Source organism: Salvia hispanica, chromosome 5, assembly GCF_023119035.1.
Source record: "Salvia hispanica cultivar TCC Black 2014 chromosome 5, UniMelb_Shisp_WGS_1.0, whole genome shotgun sequence".
Classification (NCBI taxonomy): Eukaryota; Viridiplantae; Streptophyta; class Magnoliopsida; order Lamiales; family Lamiaceae; genus Salvia; species Salvia hispanica.
Genome location: NC_062969.1, coordinates 29,662,871 through 29,681,905, shown reverse-complemented (window position 1 = coordinate 29,681,905; position 19,035 = coordinate 29,662,871). Strand labels below are relative to the sequence as shown.

The following is a 19,035-nucleotide window of genomic DNA, read 5'->3' as shown; positions in this document are numbered from 1 at the left end:
GTTTTCAAGAGCTTTCGAATATATATCGGTTTGAGCATCATTTTATGTGTGCAATTATTTAAATTCCAAGCATGATGTGAAATTTGTGATTAAAGAAAGATGAAAGTGATGTTATGTGATAATATGTGTTGATTTATTGAGTGATATTGTGATTTGTTCGACTTGTTGATATGATGTGAGATGATGTTCGACTTTGAAAAAAATGATTTATGTTTCAAATAAGTTTTATGAGAAAAATGGAGTTTGAAAGGGTATTCATGCCATGTTTTTTTTTTTGAGAAATGCTTGTCTTTGTTTAGCGGGAGTTGTCCCTACTGACTATTGAAATCGAGTTGGGTCACTGGAGGAGTCCCTACTCGGACTAGTGTACACAATTGGGGATCGTGAGCCGTCTTTTGGGTCGGCCGATCCCGGGGATCGAGTTTGCGGCCACATCTCGTTTCACATGTTGTTGATGTTGAGGTTGTTGAGATGATGATGTTGAGATTTTTTGAGATGATGAGGTTGAGGGTTGTTTAAAGGGGAGTGAGTCCCTACTATGAGTTTTCAATTCGGGCAAAGGGGGATCCTTTTTTGGGACTATTTACATGATGGGGGCCGGTGAGTCATCGAAGGGGTTCCCGGTTTTTCCGGGAAAGTGGCCCCCTTTTAAAAACTCTAAAGAACAAACGGGCTTAAATAACCGGAAAAAGGGTTTGGTGTTTTGAAATGATGGGGAAAAAGGATTTGAGGATGAGATGAAAGTTTTGCTTGAAATGATTTTAGTGTCGGGGCCTTTTTAAATTTAAAAAGGGTTCCCCCCTTTGGGGGCTGAATCGTTTTAAAATTGTTTTGGCATAGTTCACAAAGACACCCAGAAAAAATTTAAATTTGTTTTCCCCTGGCGGGTTGGGGGTTTGGCGCGGTGGGTTTTGGGGAACATAAAAGTGAAGAATGTCTATAAAAATGTTCGGATTATTTGTGTCTTAAATACATAGCTCTTCCACTCTCGAAATTTCCTTTAATTTTTTTCTTTTAAAGTTTTGGTGAAAATTTAGATAGTTTCATTTAGAGTTATTTCTAGCTTTATTCGAGCTATTTCTATTATATCGAGTTTTTGGGAGTTTTGTTTTACCCCTTTCCCCCCCGCTTTTTTAACCCCCCCCAATTACGATTCCCCCTTGCCTTTTCTATCCTTAAAAATCCCTGACAATATCTTAACAAAATTTCCCGGTGAACCGTATTTTTCAATATACCCGACTTTAACGTTTAATGAAAATAGAATTTTTTTGAGTTTTTGAAATAGTATTTATATTCTATAATTTAAAAAATATGTTAAATATTTTTTTTATATAATTATATTTATAATTCACAATAAAAAAATTTTTTAAAATATATAAAATATATTTTATGTATAATTATATTTAAAAATTTTTTTTTTTTACAAGAATTTCGGTAAAGTCGCCGGTAAAATTTTCGGAAAGTTCGATATTTTTAAAATTTTTTCGGATAATAAAGCCAATATTTCAGGGTTTTTTCCCCAACCCTACTAATCCTTATAACACTACCTTTTTAAAAGGGGTTTCCCAAAATTAAAAAAAGTAGTACCAAAATTTCAAAGTTACTAGGGGGGATATTTAAGCTTCACAATTACTAACAAAGATGATATGTATAGAATTAAAAAATTTCCCAAATAATAAAAACGGAAGATAAACTAAAGATAATAATAAATCTAAAAAAAAACCTCTCCGTCCCCAAAAATTTGTCAAAATTTTCTTTTTTGGTCCAAAAATTTGGTCCTTTTTTTATCTTTTTTGGGAGTGGACCACTTATCCCGATTTCCTCACATTTTATTTTAAACCTAATATATAAAAAAGGAACCCCCCGCCCCTAAATTTTTTTAAATTTCTATTCATTTTTTTAAAAAGGGGTTGGGCCCAAAATTTACAAAATTTGGGGGCGGAGGGAAAATCTTTTATCAATAAAGTTTTAAAACATACTTATTTCCGATAGTCTTCTGGAATGTCTTTTGGATTTCCCATGGATTTGAAACTTTGTTTTCCACTCCTTTAAAAAGCGAGTTTAATATGGGAAATAGATCAAATACAATTTCTTCCGCTATGTCCACTACCCAACGATTTGGGTCAATATTGTCTCTAAATCACCCCATTTCCCCCGGAGATATAACCCCTAATATTCTGCAGAGGTTTTGGGGGGGGAGATTCTTTCAAAAGGGGCCCCGGAGATATAACGAGGCTAGGGGGGGAGGGAAAATTCTCACAAGGGCACAGGCGGTGTGTACTAAATGGTGGAAGGTTTCCAAGGATCCCGTTTTGGGGCAGTCATCAATTTCTGCAACCCTAGGCAGGGGCTTTTCAATAAAGAGTACAATGCTATGTGCCGCCGCGTAGTGGATCGTGTCAAGAACAATTGATTGACCTCACCGTCCAGACTTTGGCGATGATACACTCATGGACTACATCGCCAATAGGTAAAATTATATCAACTGTTACATGGGTTGCAATTTCACCTAAATTAGATAATGATTTTCAAGTTGTTCATTGTGTTCTAGAGTAATTGTTGGAAAGGATTGGTTAATCTTTTTCTTTGCTAATTATTTCACAGATTCATTTTAAAGATTTTGAATTGGATTTCAAATCTGTAATTGCGTTAGAAGCTTTACAAATTGGCACTACATTGCCAAATTAGTAAAATCATGTGAAGAATAATGATTCATGTGTTATCAGTAGCTAACTCTTCTTAGATTACTAACTACAACTAATTAGAGACATCAAACTGTCAGGGATGATCAATTGCTAACTCATCATTTAATTGCTAATTACAACTAATTTAAGATCATAGGATTTTAGAAAGCGTGTGTCTACAATTTGCCACGTGTAATTATGTTTTTATTAATTAAATCGAAAAAAAAATTCCAATTAGGGTTTGGATGAAAATGTATAGTGTTTTGAAAATATCAACACAAAGCTTTACGGAATGTCAATCTGATGCTTTAAAAATGTTAACTCATTGCTTATATTGGCATTAACATATTTTATATAGTATGTTGCATTTTTACATTAAAAAAATTAAAAAATTTTGAATTTTTTTAAATTTCGATCGGAACATATGCATGTAGGATATCGTTGGAATCCTTATAAAATTATCTTTAATTTAATATATGTTATATGAATTTAAAGTTTTGAGATTTCTTTTAAAAGTTAGTTATAATTAATTTTGTAGTTAATGGCAGTTAATACTCCTATTGATATTTTTTGTGCATGATATGGCGTGTTCACCTTCTTTGTTATAGCCAAATAAGGCCTCATTTGTGTCCAATTTAGAGTGTTCACCTTCAATGTATTTATTCTTGCTGGCCCTAGAGATACACCAGGCCCGCACTGTACCTTGAAGAAATAGCCATTTTCATTTCTTTCAAAAAGGGTGGTAATTATATATGCATCGATCTATGAGTCCAGAATTGACTGTGAATTTCCTTCTTTACCTATGCATTTTGGCTTTTGCAACCAGCCACCGCCACTCTCTCTCCACTCTTCTCTCTCTGACTTCTTCTTCTTCTTCCCTGATCTCAATTCCTCTCTCAAATTAATGCTACCAAATTCAAAAAAACAAACGAGGTCGCCACCGTCTCTGCACTCTCCTCGCATGCCACGCGCACCAGTCGTTTCCCACACACGGTCATACCGCAGACGTATTTTGCTCCGGTTGTGAAACAACGATTTGACTACAGTTTATGTAAATTACATGGTATGCGATTGTATGGATGCAAATGGATTTTGGGATCGATTTTTGTAGTTTCTGTAAAATGCTATGAACAGCCTCTGTATGTGTCATGAATGAAGTGAGGAAAAGTGGCTAACTTTGGGGAACTGATGAAAGTTGAAATTGTGAAGAAGATGAGAAAGCTCCTTGTTGGCTTCTGATAAAGAAAACTTCATGGGTCGATTTACAAAACTAGTAATTTAGAGATTGCAGATTTTTGTTTGATTGGAAAAGGAAAACAGGAATTGAAAGGGTGGGGGTGGGGGTGGGGCTTCTTCTTCTCGTTGAAATCTGCCAAGAACTTCCATGAGGTAATTTTTCATTCATTAATTTCCTTTTTATTCCACTACTAGTTTCCATAGATCTCAAATTAACAAAAAAATATGCTCTACCACACTCCGCCATTGGACTATTCTAGTTGGGATAATTTTTTGTTTTTTTGCTATTATGTGTTTTAGAGAGGAGAGAGAGACAGAAACACAGAGTAAGGGGTATTATCGACCAAAAAAAATTAAAGGGAAAAAAATTAAATTAAAATTAAATTCCATAATATCAAAACTTGGGCTATTTATAGAACACTAAACAATGGGTTATTGGTGTAATTATGTGGGCCACCCAAGCCACATTTCTCATCTAGTTTCAATTCTAGACAAAGAAATCAAAGCATCACATGGGTGCTCAAAAGCGCGTCGTCCGTTGGTGCGGAAGACGATCTCGTCCGGCACGAGCAATGTCGTGCACATTGAGCCCTACGTGGCGGCGTTTGATTGGCCACGACATCCCGTTTGAATTGATTTTAAATTTTTTAAAAAAATTTGAAATTTATTTAAAAATTGTTTTTAAATAAAAAAAATATTTTCCCACTTCCCAAAAAATTATATCCAGTTTTCTACCACTTTTAATTTTTTTTTCAGTTTTTTTCCCCAAAATTCACATTTCATCTATAAATACCTCCACCAACCAAAAAAAAATCACATTCTCATCTATTCTATCATCTACATTTCTCTCATCTTTTTCTCATATTCTCTCGTCTAAATTCTCACCACATTACAGTGGTCCGGATCACCTCCTCCGGCAACTGAGTTGGAACCACGATTGGTTCGACTCGACTCATTTCTAGTCAAACGCAATTTTACGGCCCTTCTCAAAACCAAGGTTCGCAAGCTCCCGGTGGCTACCGTCCTACCGGTGCACGACCAAAATCCCTCCGGGTTTGGGTGGGCACCGAACCCGGATCGGGAGGGAGGCCTACTCTCTCTCCTGCTTTTTCCCTACCCCTCTTACTCCTGTCCGTGGCACCGCACGCGTACACTCGGGTCGGATGATGGCGATGTTAAGCTTACTTGCAGGTCTCAGAAGATCCGAAGTTGCACGAACCAAGCCGGGAAACGTATTGGTGGCGCATCACTCGTCTTTACAATGAAACCGGCGGGAACCATCTATCGCAATGATAGTATGGTGCGCAATTCCCTCTCCGGATGCAACGAGGCAATCGGTAAGTTCCGGGGTATTACCTCCAGGAAGAGCGGTCGGCGGGGAGCGGCACGATCGAGCTCAACATCATTGCCGCCTTGGCGACCTACCAACGCATGGAGTTCAAAGCGTTCAGTACCTCGATTGTTGGCGGAGGGGCGCCTACTGCGAAGTATAGGGGTGGCATAGTAGCATCCTCCTCTGGGCTCCTCCGAAAACGGTCGAGGACGGTAGCCCATCGACGGCGCCCGATGATGTGGCTATCCGAGCTTGCCGAAACTAACTTGGGTAGCTCCACGGCGCCCAGCGTTCCGCCGGCCGAGGAAAAAAAAGGCGACGACCACCCGCCGTCGCGCCCCGACTCCATCGCCCCCGCCCCGCTCCCCTTTTTGCCTCCTCCCCCGAACAACACGTTGTGGACCCTCGGGTCAACTCTATTTGAGCGATACGTCTAAGATGACTCCGGATCAACTTGCAACACATGAGCAAATGATCCATGGTCTCGAAGGCGGTGGGGATAGAAGACTAGTCTTCCACGTGTGTAATTTTTAATTTGTAGGATTTTAATTATGTATTTTTTAATTTTCTAGGATTTTAATTATGTTTATCTTATTTTTTAAGATTTTAATTATGTAATTTTTATTTTTTTAGATTTTACATTACGTACTTTATTTTTAAGTTATATTATTGAAATGTTTTTATTTAAATTGAATAATAGACGTATGATTCTCAGTTAAGTTTCCACTTAAGAAGACGTAACGATGTTGTGCTCTTAGCTAAGGACAAGGAGTAAAAGTGGGTCCGGAGCCACTTCGTGCTCTTAGCTAAGAGCACGGATGAGGATGCTCTCAAAGAAGGTGAACTCAAGGGTTGAATGATCTTCACCTTTAATTTAAAATTCTAATGCCTATTATTTAGTTGTAGTTAGCAATTTGGTGGTAAGTTAGCAATATAGCACACCCATATAATTTATTAAATCTATTAATATGATGCCTTGAATATGCAACATCGAATTGACATTTTATATGTATTATATTGATATATTTGATAGTTGTGTGATACTAAAATGCTTCTTGAAAAATAGTATGAAAATCAAATTTTGACATTTAAGAAATTTATTAACTGGAAAGAGAAAGAATAATTTATTTATTTTCCTAAATTTATTGCTTCTGTTCAACCTTTTTTATATTTTGCCCGATTGATCATAGAAATTATAATTTATTTATTTTTTAAAATTTATTGCTTCTGCTTCGTCCTTGCTTATATATTTCTTTTTCCCGATTGATTATACTTCCTCCATTCATGAAAAATAGTTTCATTTTTCATTTCGATACGTATATAAAAAATAGTCTCATTCAAAAATTAAAAGTTTTTCTTAAATACTTTAACCATTTTTTTCTCTCTCTCATATTTCCTATCTTTTACTTTATCAGTTTCTTATTAAAATTTGCGTTATCTACTTATGGGATTCACGAAAAATAGTCTTATTTTGTCATTTTGGGACGTCCATAAAATAATCGCGGACGGAGGGAGTATCATTTTTAAAAATAGAAAATTTCTCTCATACTTTACCTACTTTTTCTTCCATATCTTTTACTTTACCAATTTCTCATTAAAACATTCGCCCCTCATATGAGACTATTTTTTGTGGACGGATCGATTGAGTAGTATAATGTAGTAGACATGAGAGATATGGCTTGTTTAGAAAATTTTCTCTTTATTTTATACCGGGGCTTCCTTTATCTTTAAAATTTATCTAATCATTTATTTGTTTTTCAGATCACCAAATCTGAAACGAGTTAAACTTAGAACTTGCTTTTTCATATCAGGAGATTGTGCAACTAGAATGGTTGCAAAACCAAGACACTTGGAAGAATTACACTTTACTATTAGATCAGGGATTGGTAGTACCCACATTGAAGCTATTGGTAATTCTTGCCCAATGTTGACATCATTTTCGTGCAATGGATTTAAGTGCAAGCTTCCAACACATGAATATAATGATTTTGATGATCAGTTTCGGAATTCTAGTGATGATTTTAATGAGCAGTTTCGGAATATATTTGCTCTTGCAATTAGAAAAAGCATGTCTAATCTATGACATCTTCAAGTTTTTGCTCATTGGATGGGAAATGAAGGACTTGAACTCATCCTTAACGGTTGTCCGCACCTTAAATCACTTGATATCCGACGATGTTTTGATCTCGATCTTCAAGGGGATTTGGGGAAAAGATGTCGTCAGCAAATAAAATATCTTAAACTCCCTCATGACTCGGTTAGTGACATACCGTGGCCAAATTGCGATGGTGGTGATCCGTTTAGTACTTCTGCAGCTTTGAACATTACGTATTAGACTATTTTTTATGGTTAGATAATAAATATTATAATCAGCCAGCGTTTTAAGTACAACTGAAGTAGATAGTAAAACTGTATTTCCTCTATTGATTTTTGACTTTTATCTATATGCACAAATAACAGGTACTTTTTTTCATTAATGTGTTCTGTGTTTAAATAAGTTGTGGTTATAACTGTTCTATTTTCGGTGTATCAATAATCCTTTATGTCTTTATTACTACTCTTTCTCATCAATAGACTTTATGCATATATTTTATTTTAATGATTACTATTCTCTCCATCCCATTCAAGATATCCACCTTTCCTTTTTAATTTGTCTCATTCAAGATGTCTACTTTCTATATTTAGAAATAAATCTCTCTCTCTACTCTTTCCTCATTAAGTTATTCAACTACATTTTCCTTTCTACTTACTCCACCTAACAATTCCTCATAAAATCTCGTGTCACTCAAGAATGTGGACATCTTGAATGAGACGGATGGAGTATAATAATAATGCCACTCTAGGCAATTTTGGGCGGGAAAACTGCTTATGTAAGAGTGTCTACAGTGGTGAGCGCCGCGGCGGAAGAGAGCGTGCCGCGTACGCGGCGTGGACGGGGCGCTGCCGCAGCGACCTATTGCACACCGCTGACCCCGCTGCGGCGGTGTCATCCGATTTTTATATTTTTTTTTTCTTAATTTATTTCTATAAATTCAACATATTCCTCTCATTTTTCACTTCACACATCCACATCTACACTACAATTTCACAATCATATTTTTATCTTTCTAGATTTCTTTACTCAATATGCAAGGCCACGATAGTGATTCCCTCGTCACTAGAGAATCCGGGTACCCGAGCAGCGGGTACTACAATAGCGGGTCTGGTGTAGCGAGTACCGGCACCAGCACTAGCAACCCCGCAGTCGACTCGGGGGCAAGCGCCGGCTATGTCAACCATTATTATAGTCATGCTCCGCCTCCATCCCAGCCCCCATCCCAGACGTGGAGATCCAGTCCCCCTCCCCCTCCATCCCAGGTGTGGGGTGGCCCTCCATCCCAGACATGGCAACATCCAGCCCAGTTGCGGGGTCAAGTCCTCTTACTGTGGGTCGTCCCCAATCGCCGTATGAAGAGTACCGACCCAACATGGACGCGGTCAACAATCCACGCGCGGATACGACTATTATCACCGTCCTAACCACCTAACCACTCGCTGGGTGATTTTGATACTTTCACATTCGAGCTGAGTTTGAGTCCGGGACGGTGGGACCCCGCTGTACCGCCCCCGTCATTGGCGTCGGTACAGGGACGCATGGAGACGCCGGAGAGGCGGAGGCTGCGGTCGCGGTGGCCACGGCAGTGGGAGAGGCGAGGCGGCGGCAGTGGCGGAGGGGTAGGGTCTTACTACTCGAGAGATGAGTCCATTGTTGTTACAAAAGCATGGGAGGCCATCACGACAGATGCGGCAGTTGGTACATATCAGACAGAAACAGGCTGGGTCTGCGTCCTGGAGGCCTACAATGAGTTCAAGCCGGAAGACGCCGCGCGGCGGAATGAGGATCTGGTCCGCAAAAATGGGCAAGGATTGCGGCCGTCGTCAAGAGGTTCTTAGGCATCTACGAGAACAACCTCCGCACAACTGAGAGCGGCCGCAGCGAAGCCGACATAAGGGCTATGTCATACGAGATGCATCGAGTTGGTGGGCACCGCAGATTCACCTACGGGGAAGAATATCTCATTCTCAGGATTCTCCGAAATTCAAGGCTATTAGTGAGGGAGAGGGTGGGTCTGGGCCGAAGCGGACGAGACTTGGCCTAGCCGAGGACTATAGCAGCAGCAGTGGCTCACATTCTATCGACCTCAACGAAGAGGTCGAGGAGGAGCCCCCTCCACATTCTCCCGCCGCCGACGTCCCCAAGCCAGCAATCGCAATCCAGTGTCCGAGACGCTAGAGCCTCCGGTGCCGGTGCTTTCGTGTCTGGATCCCGCTCGGGATTGTCTGCCTCGACTGAGGTGCTGGACAAAAACTTGGACCTCTAGAGGACGAGGCAGCTGATTGAGGTCGCTGGAAGGTACGAGAGCTTGACCGACCCGATCACCAAGGGGGTGTACTTCGACCTCATGCAGAGGCTGAGGGGTCAGCTAGAGATGACGGGGGCATGACGGAGATGGGGATGGAGATGAAGCGGCAGATTCTGATGATGCCACCAAGTGAGCGACGGTTGTTTTTTTTTTGTGTTTCGAGTTAATTGCTTGGTTGTTTGGTTAGCCTATGGCTAGGTTGTGGGAAGTCCATAACGATGTGGCAGGCAGAGTTTTTGGCTAGCCTATGACTATTCCGTCCCTTATTGTGGATGCTCTTAAAACTAATCAGGTCATTTGAACTAATGAGGTCAGAAATGCTAGTCAGTGTGCCATCACACTAAAACTAACTTTCCACCCATCTACACTGCCGTTCATAATCTCCTATTCCGAGTAAGATAGTGGAGTAATAAAAAAGAAGTGACACGGTTTTATGATCTCTATACATTATCAGTGAGATAAATGCCCCAACAAAGTAACAACAGTGAAGCATAACACAATTAGACACATTAAGTTACAAAAGAGCAAAGACATTATAGCACATCAGCTTGTCACTACAATACAACTCTACAACCAGTTAGGTGTCGCCTTCATTGGTAGTGGCTTTGAAGATGGACTCTCTGAAACTTTAGCTAGCGAGCGATATTGAAGCTTCACGCTTTCTGCATTATCCAAAGTCTTCACCACGTACCTAGCACGTTGTATAGGTGAAGCAGATTGAGCAAAACCGCCATACAATAGTAAAAGACAAACCAAAAGGCACATCAATAATCAACGGATAATATTATTTCAATAAAAAACAGAGGAAGGAGTTCATTTCATCTGTTTTGTCCTGACAAGCTTTGCTCTCCCTAGGATTGCACATTCAAGAACATTGAAGTTTTACATGCATCACAGCCACCTGGGAACTTGCAGATGTGAATCTAATCTGAGTATATTTTTCATCCCTCAAAGAAATTTAGAGCATGAATACTCAAAATGCTCTCTGACAGCCTGATGTTGCACACAAGAAAATTGCATCCGACTTGGAAGGCATTTTACCAGCTCCTACACTCAACTTTCTTTGGTAATCTCGATTCGCTATCATTATCTTTTTTCCTACTAATCAAGACGTATAGAGATTTAGTGGAACAGATGCTACTCAAACCATGATGATAGGAAATTCATTTGCAATTATTTAAACTTCCTCCAAAAGATCAATCTTAAATCTTCCTAATAAACAGGGAGTGTATACAACATATGCACATAGAGTATACAGTAACAATGCCCATTTATCAGATAAATACCCACATAATAATGAAGGCTATCATATAAGAATAGTACTGCAAGGTTTTAGGACTAAGATTTACCATCCATTCAAGCACTGAGTGGTAACAATTGCCTCACGCCCCACAAATCGTTGAGGTGTTCTCTTGTTACCCTGATTCAGTTATTCAGAGTTAGAAATAAAACTTGATTCACCAAGTTGTGCACAGGAAATTTTGATATTCTTCAGATAAACCTTTATTATAACTCGATCCATAACGGAAAATGGGAACTGGACACCTTTTGCCCTTGGCTGATCTGTGAGCATAGAATCAACAAATGTCCCCTTCTGCTGTACAACAGGACAATGGAAACTTTTTTAAATTCAACAAATTATAAATGAAGCCCTGGGCTATGGAAGGTCGAAAAATTAGTGTAGTTAGAGAAACCAAAGTACATATTTAATGGTTTATTCCTATTGGCTTCTCATTTTGAAGGCTTCCTATATTTAATTACAAGAGAAGAATAGTAGAAGATGAGTCGATGACTAACCAGATCATATCTTTCTCTTCTTCTTTTTGGCACATAATTAACATGTGATTCTTCTTCCCTAATGAAAGCCTGAACAGCTGCGCGTAGAGCTGTAGAAAAAAAAGCCAAAGAAGTACATAAAAAGTTAAAAACAGTTACATTTTCGTTATACCAACTATCATTTGCAGAGCTTTTAGCCATTCATAATTCACGAATTTGCGTAACTGAGAGTCCAGATATTATGTCAAGAAAAGAATTTTTAAATGGATTTTACATGTGTTTAGTTTGCAAGCTAAAATATATGATGAGCCCTCAAAACAACCTCAGAGGCCTGAGCATTTGTCATGTAATAAAACTGCAAACCAAACATCCTATCATTATATATGCTCCAAACATAGTTATAGAACCTAACCCTATCGCGACTTGTCATATCTAGTCACCCAAAGTAACCAGACCCTAAGGGTAGGTACTGGGTTGAATAGAAAAGAATGATAATCCAACCTCTATTTAAAGAGCCCAAAAGGATGATTTGCAAGAAGTACTTGTGATAGAAAGTGAAGGCAGAAGTGGAAACGATGTATAGAAAAAAACACACATCAAAGTCCATAACATACTTGTCGAGAGAAAATGGTATTGACATTCACACCCCAAGAGACACTAGGGGACTCTCAAGTTTAACAGTTTTTCTTTCCCCAATAACAGAAGTGTATTAAACTTACAGAGGTTTGGCATAATTCTGTCCTCTGACACTGGTTGCGAGCATGTATAGCAAGCTTTCTGAAAATGCATTAGCTATTTTTAATTGCATATTGTGCATTGTTAACATAATTAATAACACTAGTTAACTGGAAAAACCTAGAAATTCGATATTTAACTGTATCAGTTGTTTGATATTCCTTTAAACATAATTCAAAAAATATTCTCATGTTAAAAGAAAGTAAACTCAATATAGACAATCATAGTAGCATATTAGCTGTTCTTGTAGGGCTTAAACTATCGTTTGGTGCACAATGTACTTAAGTTTGCGTTTGACAACATGCATCACAATATAGTTTATTTGTATGCACATTTGTATAGAACCTTTTAATTTATTAAAGTTCTCTAGTAAGTTCTAAAATCTCAAACTAGATTATGCATAGATTGAAATTTTAATAAAAAAGTAAATATGTGATTTAGAATATTACTCCCTCCGTCTACCAATACAAGGCCTAGTTTGACCGGACACGATTTTTTAATAAATGTTGTGGAAGGTGGGTCCTACTTTTATATATTAGTTTCATAATGAAATGTGAGTGAAATAAAGTTAGTGGAATGCGGAGTCCATTAGAAAAAGTACTAAAAAGTAAATGGTATCAGTGGAAGGACGATAATAGCAAAATGAGATTATTATTGGTGGACGGAGGGAGTATAATGCTAGCTGGAGCATACTGAAGTTCCAGTTGGTGGTATATATTATGTGGCTGGAAAAGAAAGAATCATTTCGTACTTGTATCATGCAGTTTCCGTCATTGTTACTGTATCATGCAATTTGGCTGCATACCAAAGATGCTACTGTATCATGCAGTTTCCGTCATTGTTGCATTCCTAAGTTCATACGTTCATCCCTTTATTTCTATGACAACCTATAGATTTGAAATAGAGTGCAGATTTCTGAATCCATTAAGTTACTATATATATGTTAATATTAATGAAAACTAGTTTGAACATGTGAAAGGGGAGACTGATTGATTGGTTGGATATGAAATTTAGATAGATTGTAAGCCAGGGGTTAGAATCTCTTAGCTACTAGTCCTTGCAACTTTGCAAGCATTATTCCTTGAGAGAAAGTTTAAAAGGTAAATTAGTTACATTGCTATTACGAATAAAAATTCAGTGTTATAAACAATAAATATGTTCTCTCTCAAGAGTGAACTTATAGCTTTCCTTGGAAACTTACCATTCTAACAACTTGTTGTATTCCATCACTGCCGAAGGAATGCCCACAAGGTAATATCATAGCTTCTTCCATAAGTGTCCCGCTGTAAAGAGGGAACATTAATGCTTTATAATATCTACTGACATTACATAAAACCTACTAATATATCATAGAAGATAAATGATGACAGATAACACTATTTAGTAGCAACCACCTACATGTTATTCTTTTATGTTTCATTTTCCCAAAGAAACAAGTATTCCCTCTGCCCACCATAAGCGACTCGTATTCCTTTTTGGGACGTCGCAGCTAAAGTGAGCCATTTACTTTTTTGATAAAATATAACACAATTACTCGCTTTTACTTTATTCTCTCTTCACTCCTCTACTTTATTCTTTCTCCACTTAACTCTCTAAACATCATTTTCTTAAATCCCATGCCCAAAAGAAACGCCTCGCTTATGCCAGGACAAGTACAGTACTATTATATGCCATTAAATATACTGATTCTTTTACCATGGGCCCATGAGATACAAAAACATTAAATACAGTGAAGCAATACATAAATAAGTCTGCTAAAGGTATAGAAATTCCATTAAAAGATAGTACTACTCTATAAAATAAAATAAGTGAAAGACACTAACTATCCTTCTTTTCAATCACAAGACAAACCAGACAGAAATATATCCATTAGGCTAATCTATCAAAATACATGTTTAAGAATGATAGCTGCATGTTACTTTCCAGAATCAGGTACTCATTTTCAAGAAAAGACAATTCCTTCCTAATTTCTGAAAATGCGATTACCCTAAAATGATCATCATCTCCAATTCAACCGACCACTAGTGTTAGGCACCAGAAACTAATAAAGAACTTTGATCCCTTACTCCCTGTCCCAATTTGAGTACTTGAAAAAATATGTGTTGCACTGATATCCTTCACAGTTAGGATCAGCCATTTAGTAAATTAACAAAAATATGTGGGTGTACTTTCGATTCAACTACGTTTAGGAATAATCAAATACGTATAGCCAAATTGCAGTGTGGACCAAAACTCAAATGGCGCGCAATAATTAGCCACAAATAGAATGCAAAAACATGTAATGGAGAAGCACATACGTTAGCGGGTCCAAAAAGGTAGCCCTCAAGGAATCCCCCGATTCACTTAGATGTGAGCACTCCTTACTTCCACTAAATCCACAACCATTCTCTGCGGTTGGAATCTCCTTCTGCCCCGATGAAGTGCTGGGACCCTCTGCCCCATTCAAATACTGCGAGTAGTATTTTCCAGACTGTCCCATATTTGCATCTTTGAAACCTAAATGGCAATAGAGGATAGATGAAGTTCAATAACATTGGAAATGCAACTGATCACCTCTGAGTTTAAGGGAAACAGGTACACGAATAAACATTGGTTTGATTATTTCTTTCTCTCTTTCAACTCACCTAATGATGAAATGTGTTTCATCTTGTGACTATTACTGTTAGCACTATACCTATCTTTCTGATTGCTGTCACATGCTTTAGCAACAGTAACAATATTCTCCATATCATTTCCAACTTCTTCCTCCTCCTCCTCCTCATCGTCCCCGTCGTTGTCTTCGTCATCATCGTTGTCGTCGTCCACGTCACCAGGCTCCACCGCGTCACCGCCAGAGGTGCGGGTGCTGGCATTCCATTGGTGGCGGAATTGGGACGGCTGAGGGTTGAAATAGTGGTGGTGATCGAGGAAGGAGGCGGTGAGCTCTCGGGTGGCAGCTTTTGGAGCGGGATCAGCGGCGGCGGAGGGACGGCGATGCGGCGGTGGAGGAGTGCAGGCGAAAGCTTCTGGGAAGACTAGCTGGGGATGCTGGTTGAGAATTTGTTGGGAGGGGACTATTCCCAACTTTTCAGATGCCATTAAGATTAGGGTTTTGAGATTGGGGAGAGCGATTAGGGCGAAAATTGGCGATGAAGAGAAACGATGGAAGAGCTCTGCCTGGTCTAGCCTAGGCACATATGTCAAATCATCTGCTGCTCAGCCGCAACTTCTTGTTTTTATAACTTAATTTTGATTTTTGATAGGTGGATCAAAAACTAATTTTAATATATCCTTAATCACTAAAAAATATGAACATTTACTTTGTTACAAATTTTAAATTATAGTAATTGGTAAAATAAGACATAATAAATGATAATTAATATAAATGGAGTCAGTGGAGAGTGAGCTCAACGTTATTAGTAATGTAGTGTAATGATATAAGTTGTAAATAAAATGACGCGTAAAGGTATTTAGTTATTCCAAAATTAGAAAATTCATACTCTCCGTCCATGAATAAATGTCTCATATTTGACCGGCTCGGATTTTAAGAAATTGTTTGACTTTGTAAAAAAAAAGTAAAGTGAATAGAAAAAATTAATGGGATGTAAGTCCTACTTTTATATATTACTTTTATAATAAAATGCGAGTAAAATGAGTTAGTGGAATAAGGAGTTCACTTACTAAATATAGTAAAAGTGAAATATGATATTTATTGACGGACGGACAAAAAAGAAAAAATAAAATATTTAATGATAGACGGAGGGAGTACTTTTTTAGAACAAACTAATATGGGAATAGTTGTTACATTGGTAAATCAAAATTAAAAAAAGAAAGAAAAAGAATTACATGGAAAAAGTATGATTAATTTTAAATAAACGGACGTAAGTATGTGTTGCATATTGGCTAGCGGCTATTTCAATTTTCACTCCATCAAAAATTGGAATATAACGGATCCACGTTTTAAATACAAAGGAAATACATAAAATTGATTAAAATATGCTCCTCCGTCCAATTAGAAATGAAATATTTACTTTTTAGTACGGAATTTTATGTATTATTGTTTTGTGAGTCAATAAGGAGAAAATAAAGTAAAAAAAATTAAAAAAGTAGAGATGATGTTGTTTCCATTTAAGGAAACATTTTATTTTTAATCTGACAACTTAAAAAGGAAAACGTTTCCTACAACAAAAATATTATGTCACCTACAGTCCATCAAGTAACCTATAAGCGAGACTTGTATTCTCCAATTTGGGGTGTTCATATATCAAGAATATAACAAGAAGTCTTTCTAGTATGTAATGGGCTAATGGCTTTGTAGAGAATAAAGTAACAGAGAGTAAAGTAAAAGAAATAATCAAGTGGGTATGATTAAATGTGTTGTTTTTAGCCAAAAAGAGAAATGACTCAAATAACTTAGACAATCCAAAATAAAATACGACTCAAGTAACTTGGGACAAAGGGTTTATGAAACTTTCTTCGCCTCGGAGAAAACTGGCATATTTGATGGATGATAAGAAATTTTAATAACGCTTTCACTAATCATCATTAGCTTCTAGACACACCATCAAGCAACTCTTCAAGTGACCTACAACAAAAATATTATGTCACCTACAGTCACTTGATATTGCTTAAGCGAGACTTGTATTCTCCAATTTGGGGTGTTCATATATCAAGAATATAACAAGAAGTCTTTCTAGTATGTAATGGGCTAATGGTTTTGTAGAGAATAAAGTAACAGGGAGTAAAGTAAAAGAAATAATAAAGTGGATATGATTAAATGTGTTGTTTTTAGCCAGAAAGAGAAATGACTCAAATAACTTAGACAACCCAAAATAAAATACGACTCAAATAACTTGGGACAAAGGGTTTTTTATGAAACTTTCTTCGCCTCGGCGAAAACTGACATATTTGATGGATGATAAGAAATTTTAATAATATAGCATTAAACTTTCTTCGCCTTGAAGAAACAACATATTTGGTGGATGATACAAAATTTTAAGAGATACTACACACGAAAGATTATTCAATCTCATCTCCATCGAGTAACCTACAACAAAAATATTATGTCACCTACAGTCACTTGATATTGCTTAAGCGAGACTTGTATTCTCCACTTGGGGTGTTCATATATCAAGAATATAACAAGAAGTCTTTCTAATATGTAATGGGCTAATGACTTTGTAGAAAGTTAAGTTGTTGGCAAATGAAAGTGAAGAGGCCTGAGCGAAACACATAAAACACATCTCAATTTGGAGTTGAAGACTAAGTAGTCTGATTGGACAAAACATATTGAATCTTAAAGTCAAATAGAAGGTGACGAACATGGAAAAAATGGGTTGTGTTTGATCCGCACTTGAGACACAAATGAAGCTATGTTGTGTTTCAAATTTTACAACAAAGACAAATCTATTATCTTAGGTTCGATGTATCGACGCCTACGTAATGAATCATGCATTGAGACATAAAATATGTCAAACAATTTTTTTTTAAACAAACTCCTATATGAAAGAGGAAATTACAACTGAAGTCAAGAGGCTCGAACTCGTCACCTCATACAATAATATCTAAGCTTCATGCCGCTAGGACTAAGGCTCTGGACTACCAAACAAAGTTATCATTGATCAGTGATTAGGATCAATCAAGGCAATATCCAACGATTGAATAAAAGCCTGTGAATAATCAAGGCAGAACAAGATCAATATTAAAGAAATAAAAATCTTACATTGGAGTCAATTATTTTTCAATCCATAAGGTTATAAGAATATAGCTATCTACAAATAAATAAATTAAAACCACAATTAAAAACATTACTTGTCAACTAAATTTTGTGTTTTTCAGCCGTATTCTAATTTCCTAAGATCTCCTTTGGATCATAGATTCTTCAATGATTTTAATATGAATAACCGATTTAGATATGGAATTATATACTGAGATGATGTAGTTTACTATTTATAGGGCTCCAAATCTCTATTTTTGAGTTGAGATAGGTACTGATTAGGTATTTTTGGATTATGCATAATATAGCTCCTAGTTGGAAAAGATTTGGCTTCAAGTGGTATATATTAAAACATCTTGAATTTTCGCCAAAATTCCATAACTTTTGGACTGGACTACATAACTTCCGTAAAACAGTCATAACTTTATTTACGAACATCAATTTAAGCGTACGATATACCCACGCGAAGCTATTTCAAAACTAGAGACGTTGGTATCCATTGAAGACTTGGTCAGAATACACCAGCTTTAACTATTTTTCCTTCAAAACTTAGCAAGCATATCAAAAACACCAAAATTTTTATATATAGACTAAGATCGTAAGATGAACTATATTAATGCAATATTCATTCATTTCAAACCATAACCCCTAAACATCCGTGTTTATTAATTATTAGTTACCCTTGTGTTTATGGCATTCCTCTTGATTTTCGAGCGTATGCAACCTTTCATGAGTTGAACCGTGACAAAAGAGCAACAAAACCGACTCCAACAAAATATAATTGAAGCAATTTGGGCCACTTTGGCCACATCGATGGTCCGTAAATTATGTGTTTTTAATTTGAATTACGTATTGAGATTTTAGTTGTATAGTGAATTTATTTATTATATTTTATTCATAAATCTTAATTTTAACATTATATAATAAAAATAATAAATATAGATCAATGTCAAATGTTTGATTTAAGTACTCCCTCCGTCCCAAGGAAGATGACCGATTTCTTGGGCGGCACAAGATTTTATGTAAATTTATTTTGTGTGTTGAGAGTAGAGAGTAAAGTAAGAGAGAGAGAATAAAGTAGAGATAAAAGTGTTTCCATTTTAGGTAATGGTCATCTTAATTGGGACAAACTAAAAAGGAAAGTAGGTCATCTTCAATGGAACAGATGAAGTA

General features: G+C 37.0%; 1 protein-coding gene across 2 annotated transcripts; it reads right to left on the bottom strand.

The window, feature by feature from the left end:
- Nucleotides 1-10,043: 10,043 nt before the first annotated feature.
- LOC125186144 (U-box domain-containing protein 62-like) lies at nt 10,044-15,346 on the bottom strand. 2 transcript variants are annotated; one of them, XM_048082477.1, is made up of 8 exons: nt 14,792-15,346; nt 14,465-14,663; nt 13,369-13,450; nt 12,152-12,209; nt 11,454-11,542; nt 11,158-11,253; nt 11,006-11,076; nt 10,044-10,347 (listed from the first exon to the last, which is right to left on the bottom strand). In XM_048082477.1, exons 1-8 carry the CDS (start codon nt 15,243-15,245, stop codon nt 10,224-10,226), a joined length of 1,173 nt encoding a protein of 390 aa, XP_047938434.1. In that variant the 5' UTR covers nt 15,246-15,346; the 3' UTR covers nt 10,044-10,223. The 2 variants fall into 2 exon arrangements, with proteins under 2 accessions (XP_047938434.1, XP_047938435.1); XM_048082478.1 differs by having other exon boundaries at nt 11,158-11,250.
- Nucleotides 15,347-19,035: the final 3,689 nt, after the last annotated feature.

What these genes read in the sequence shown, in the direction of transcription:
- LOC125186144 (XM_048082477.1), bottom strand. Translation starts at nt 15,245, where the DNA reads ATGGCATCTGAAAAGTTGGGAATAGTCCCCTCCCAACAAATTCTCAAC. An exon ending in ACCTTTTTGGACCCGCTAAC is followed by an intron (nt 13,451 to 14,464) that starts GTATGTGCTTCT and finishes CCCTCTTTACAG; the next exon opens with CGGGACACTTATGGAAGAAG. An exon ending in GAAGAGAAAGATATGATCTG is followed by an intron (nt 11,254 to 11,453) that starts GTTAGTCATCGA and finishes CCTGTTGTACAG; the next exon opens with CAGAAGGGGACATTTGTTGA.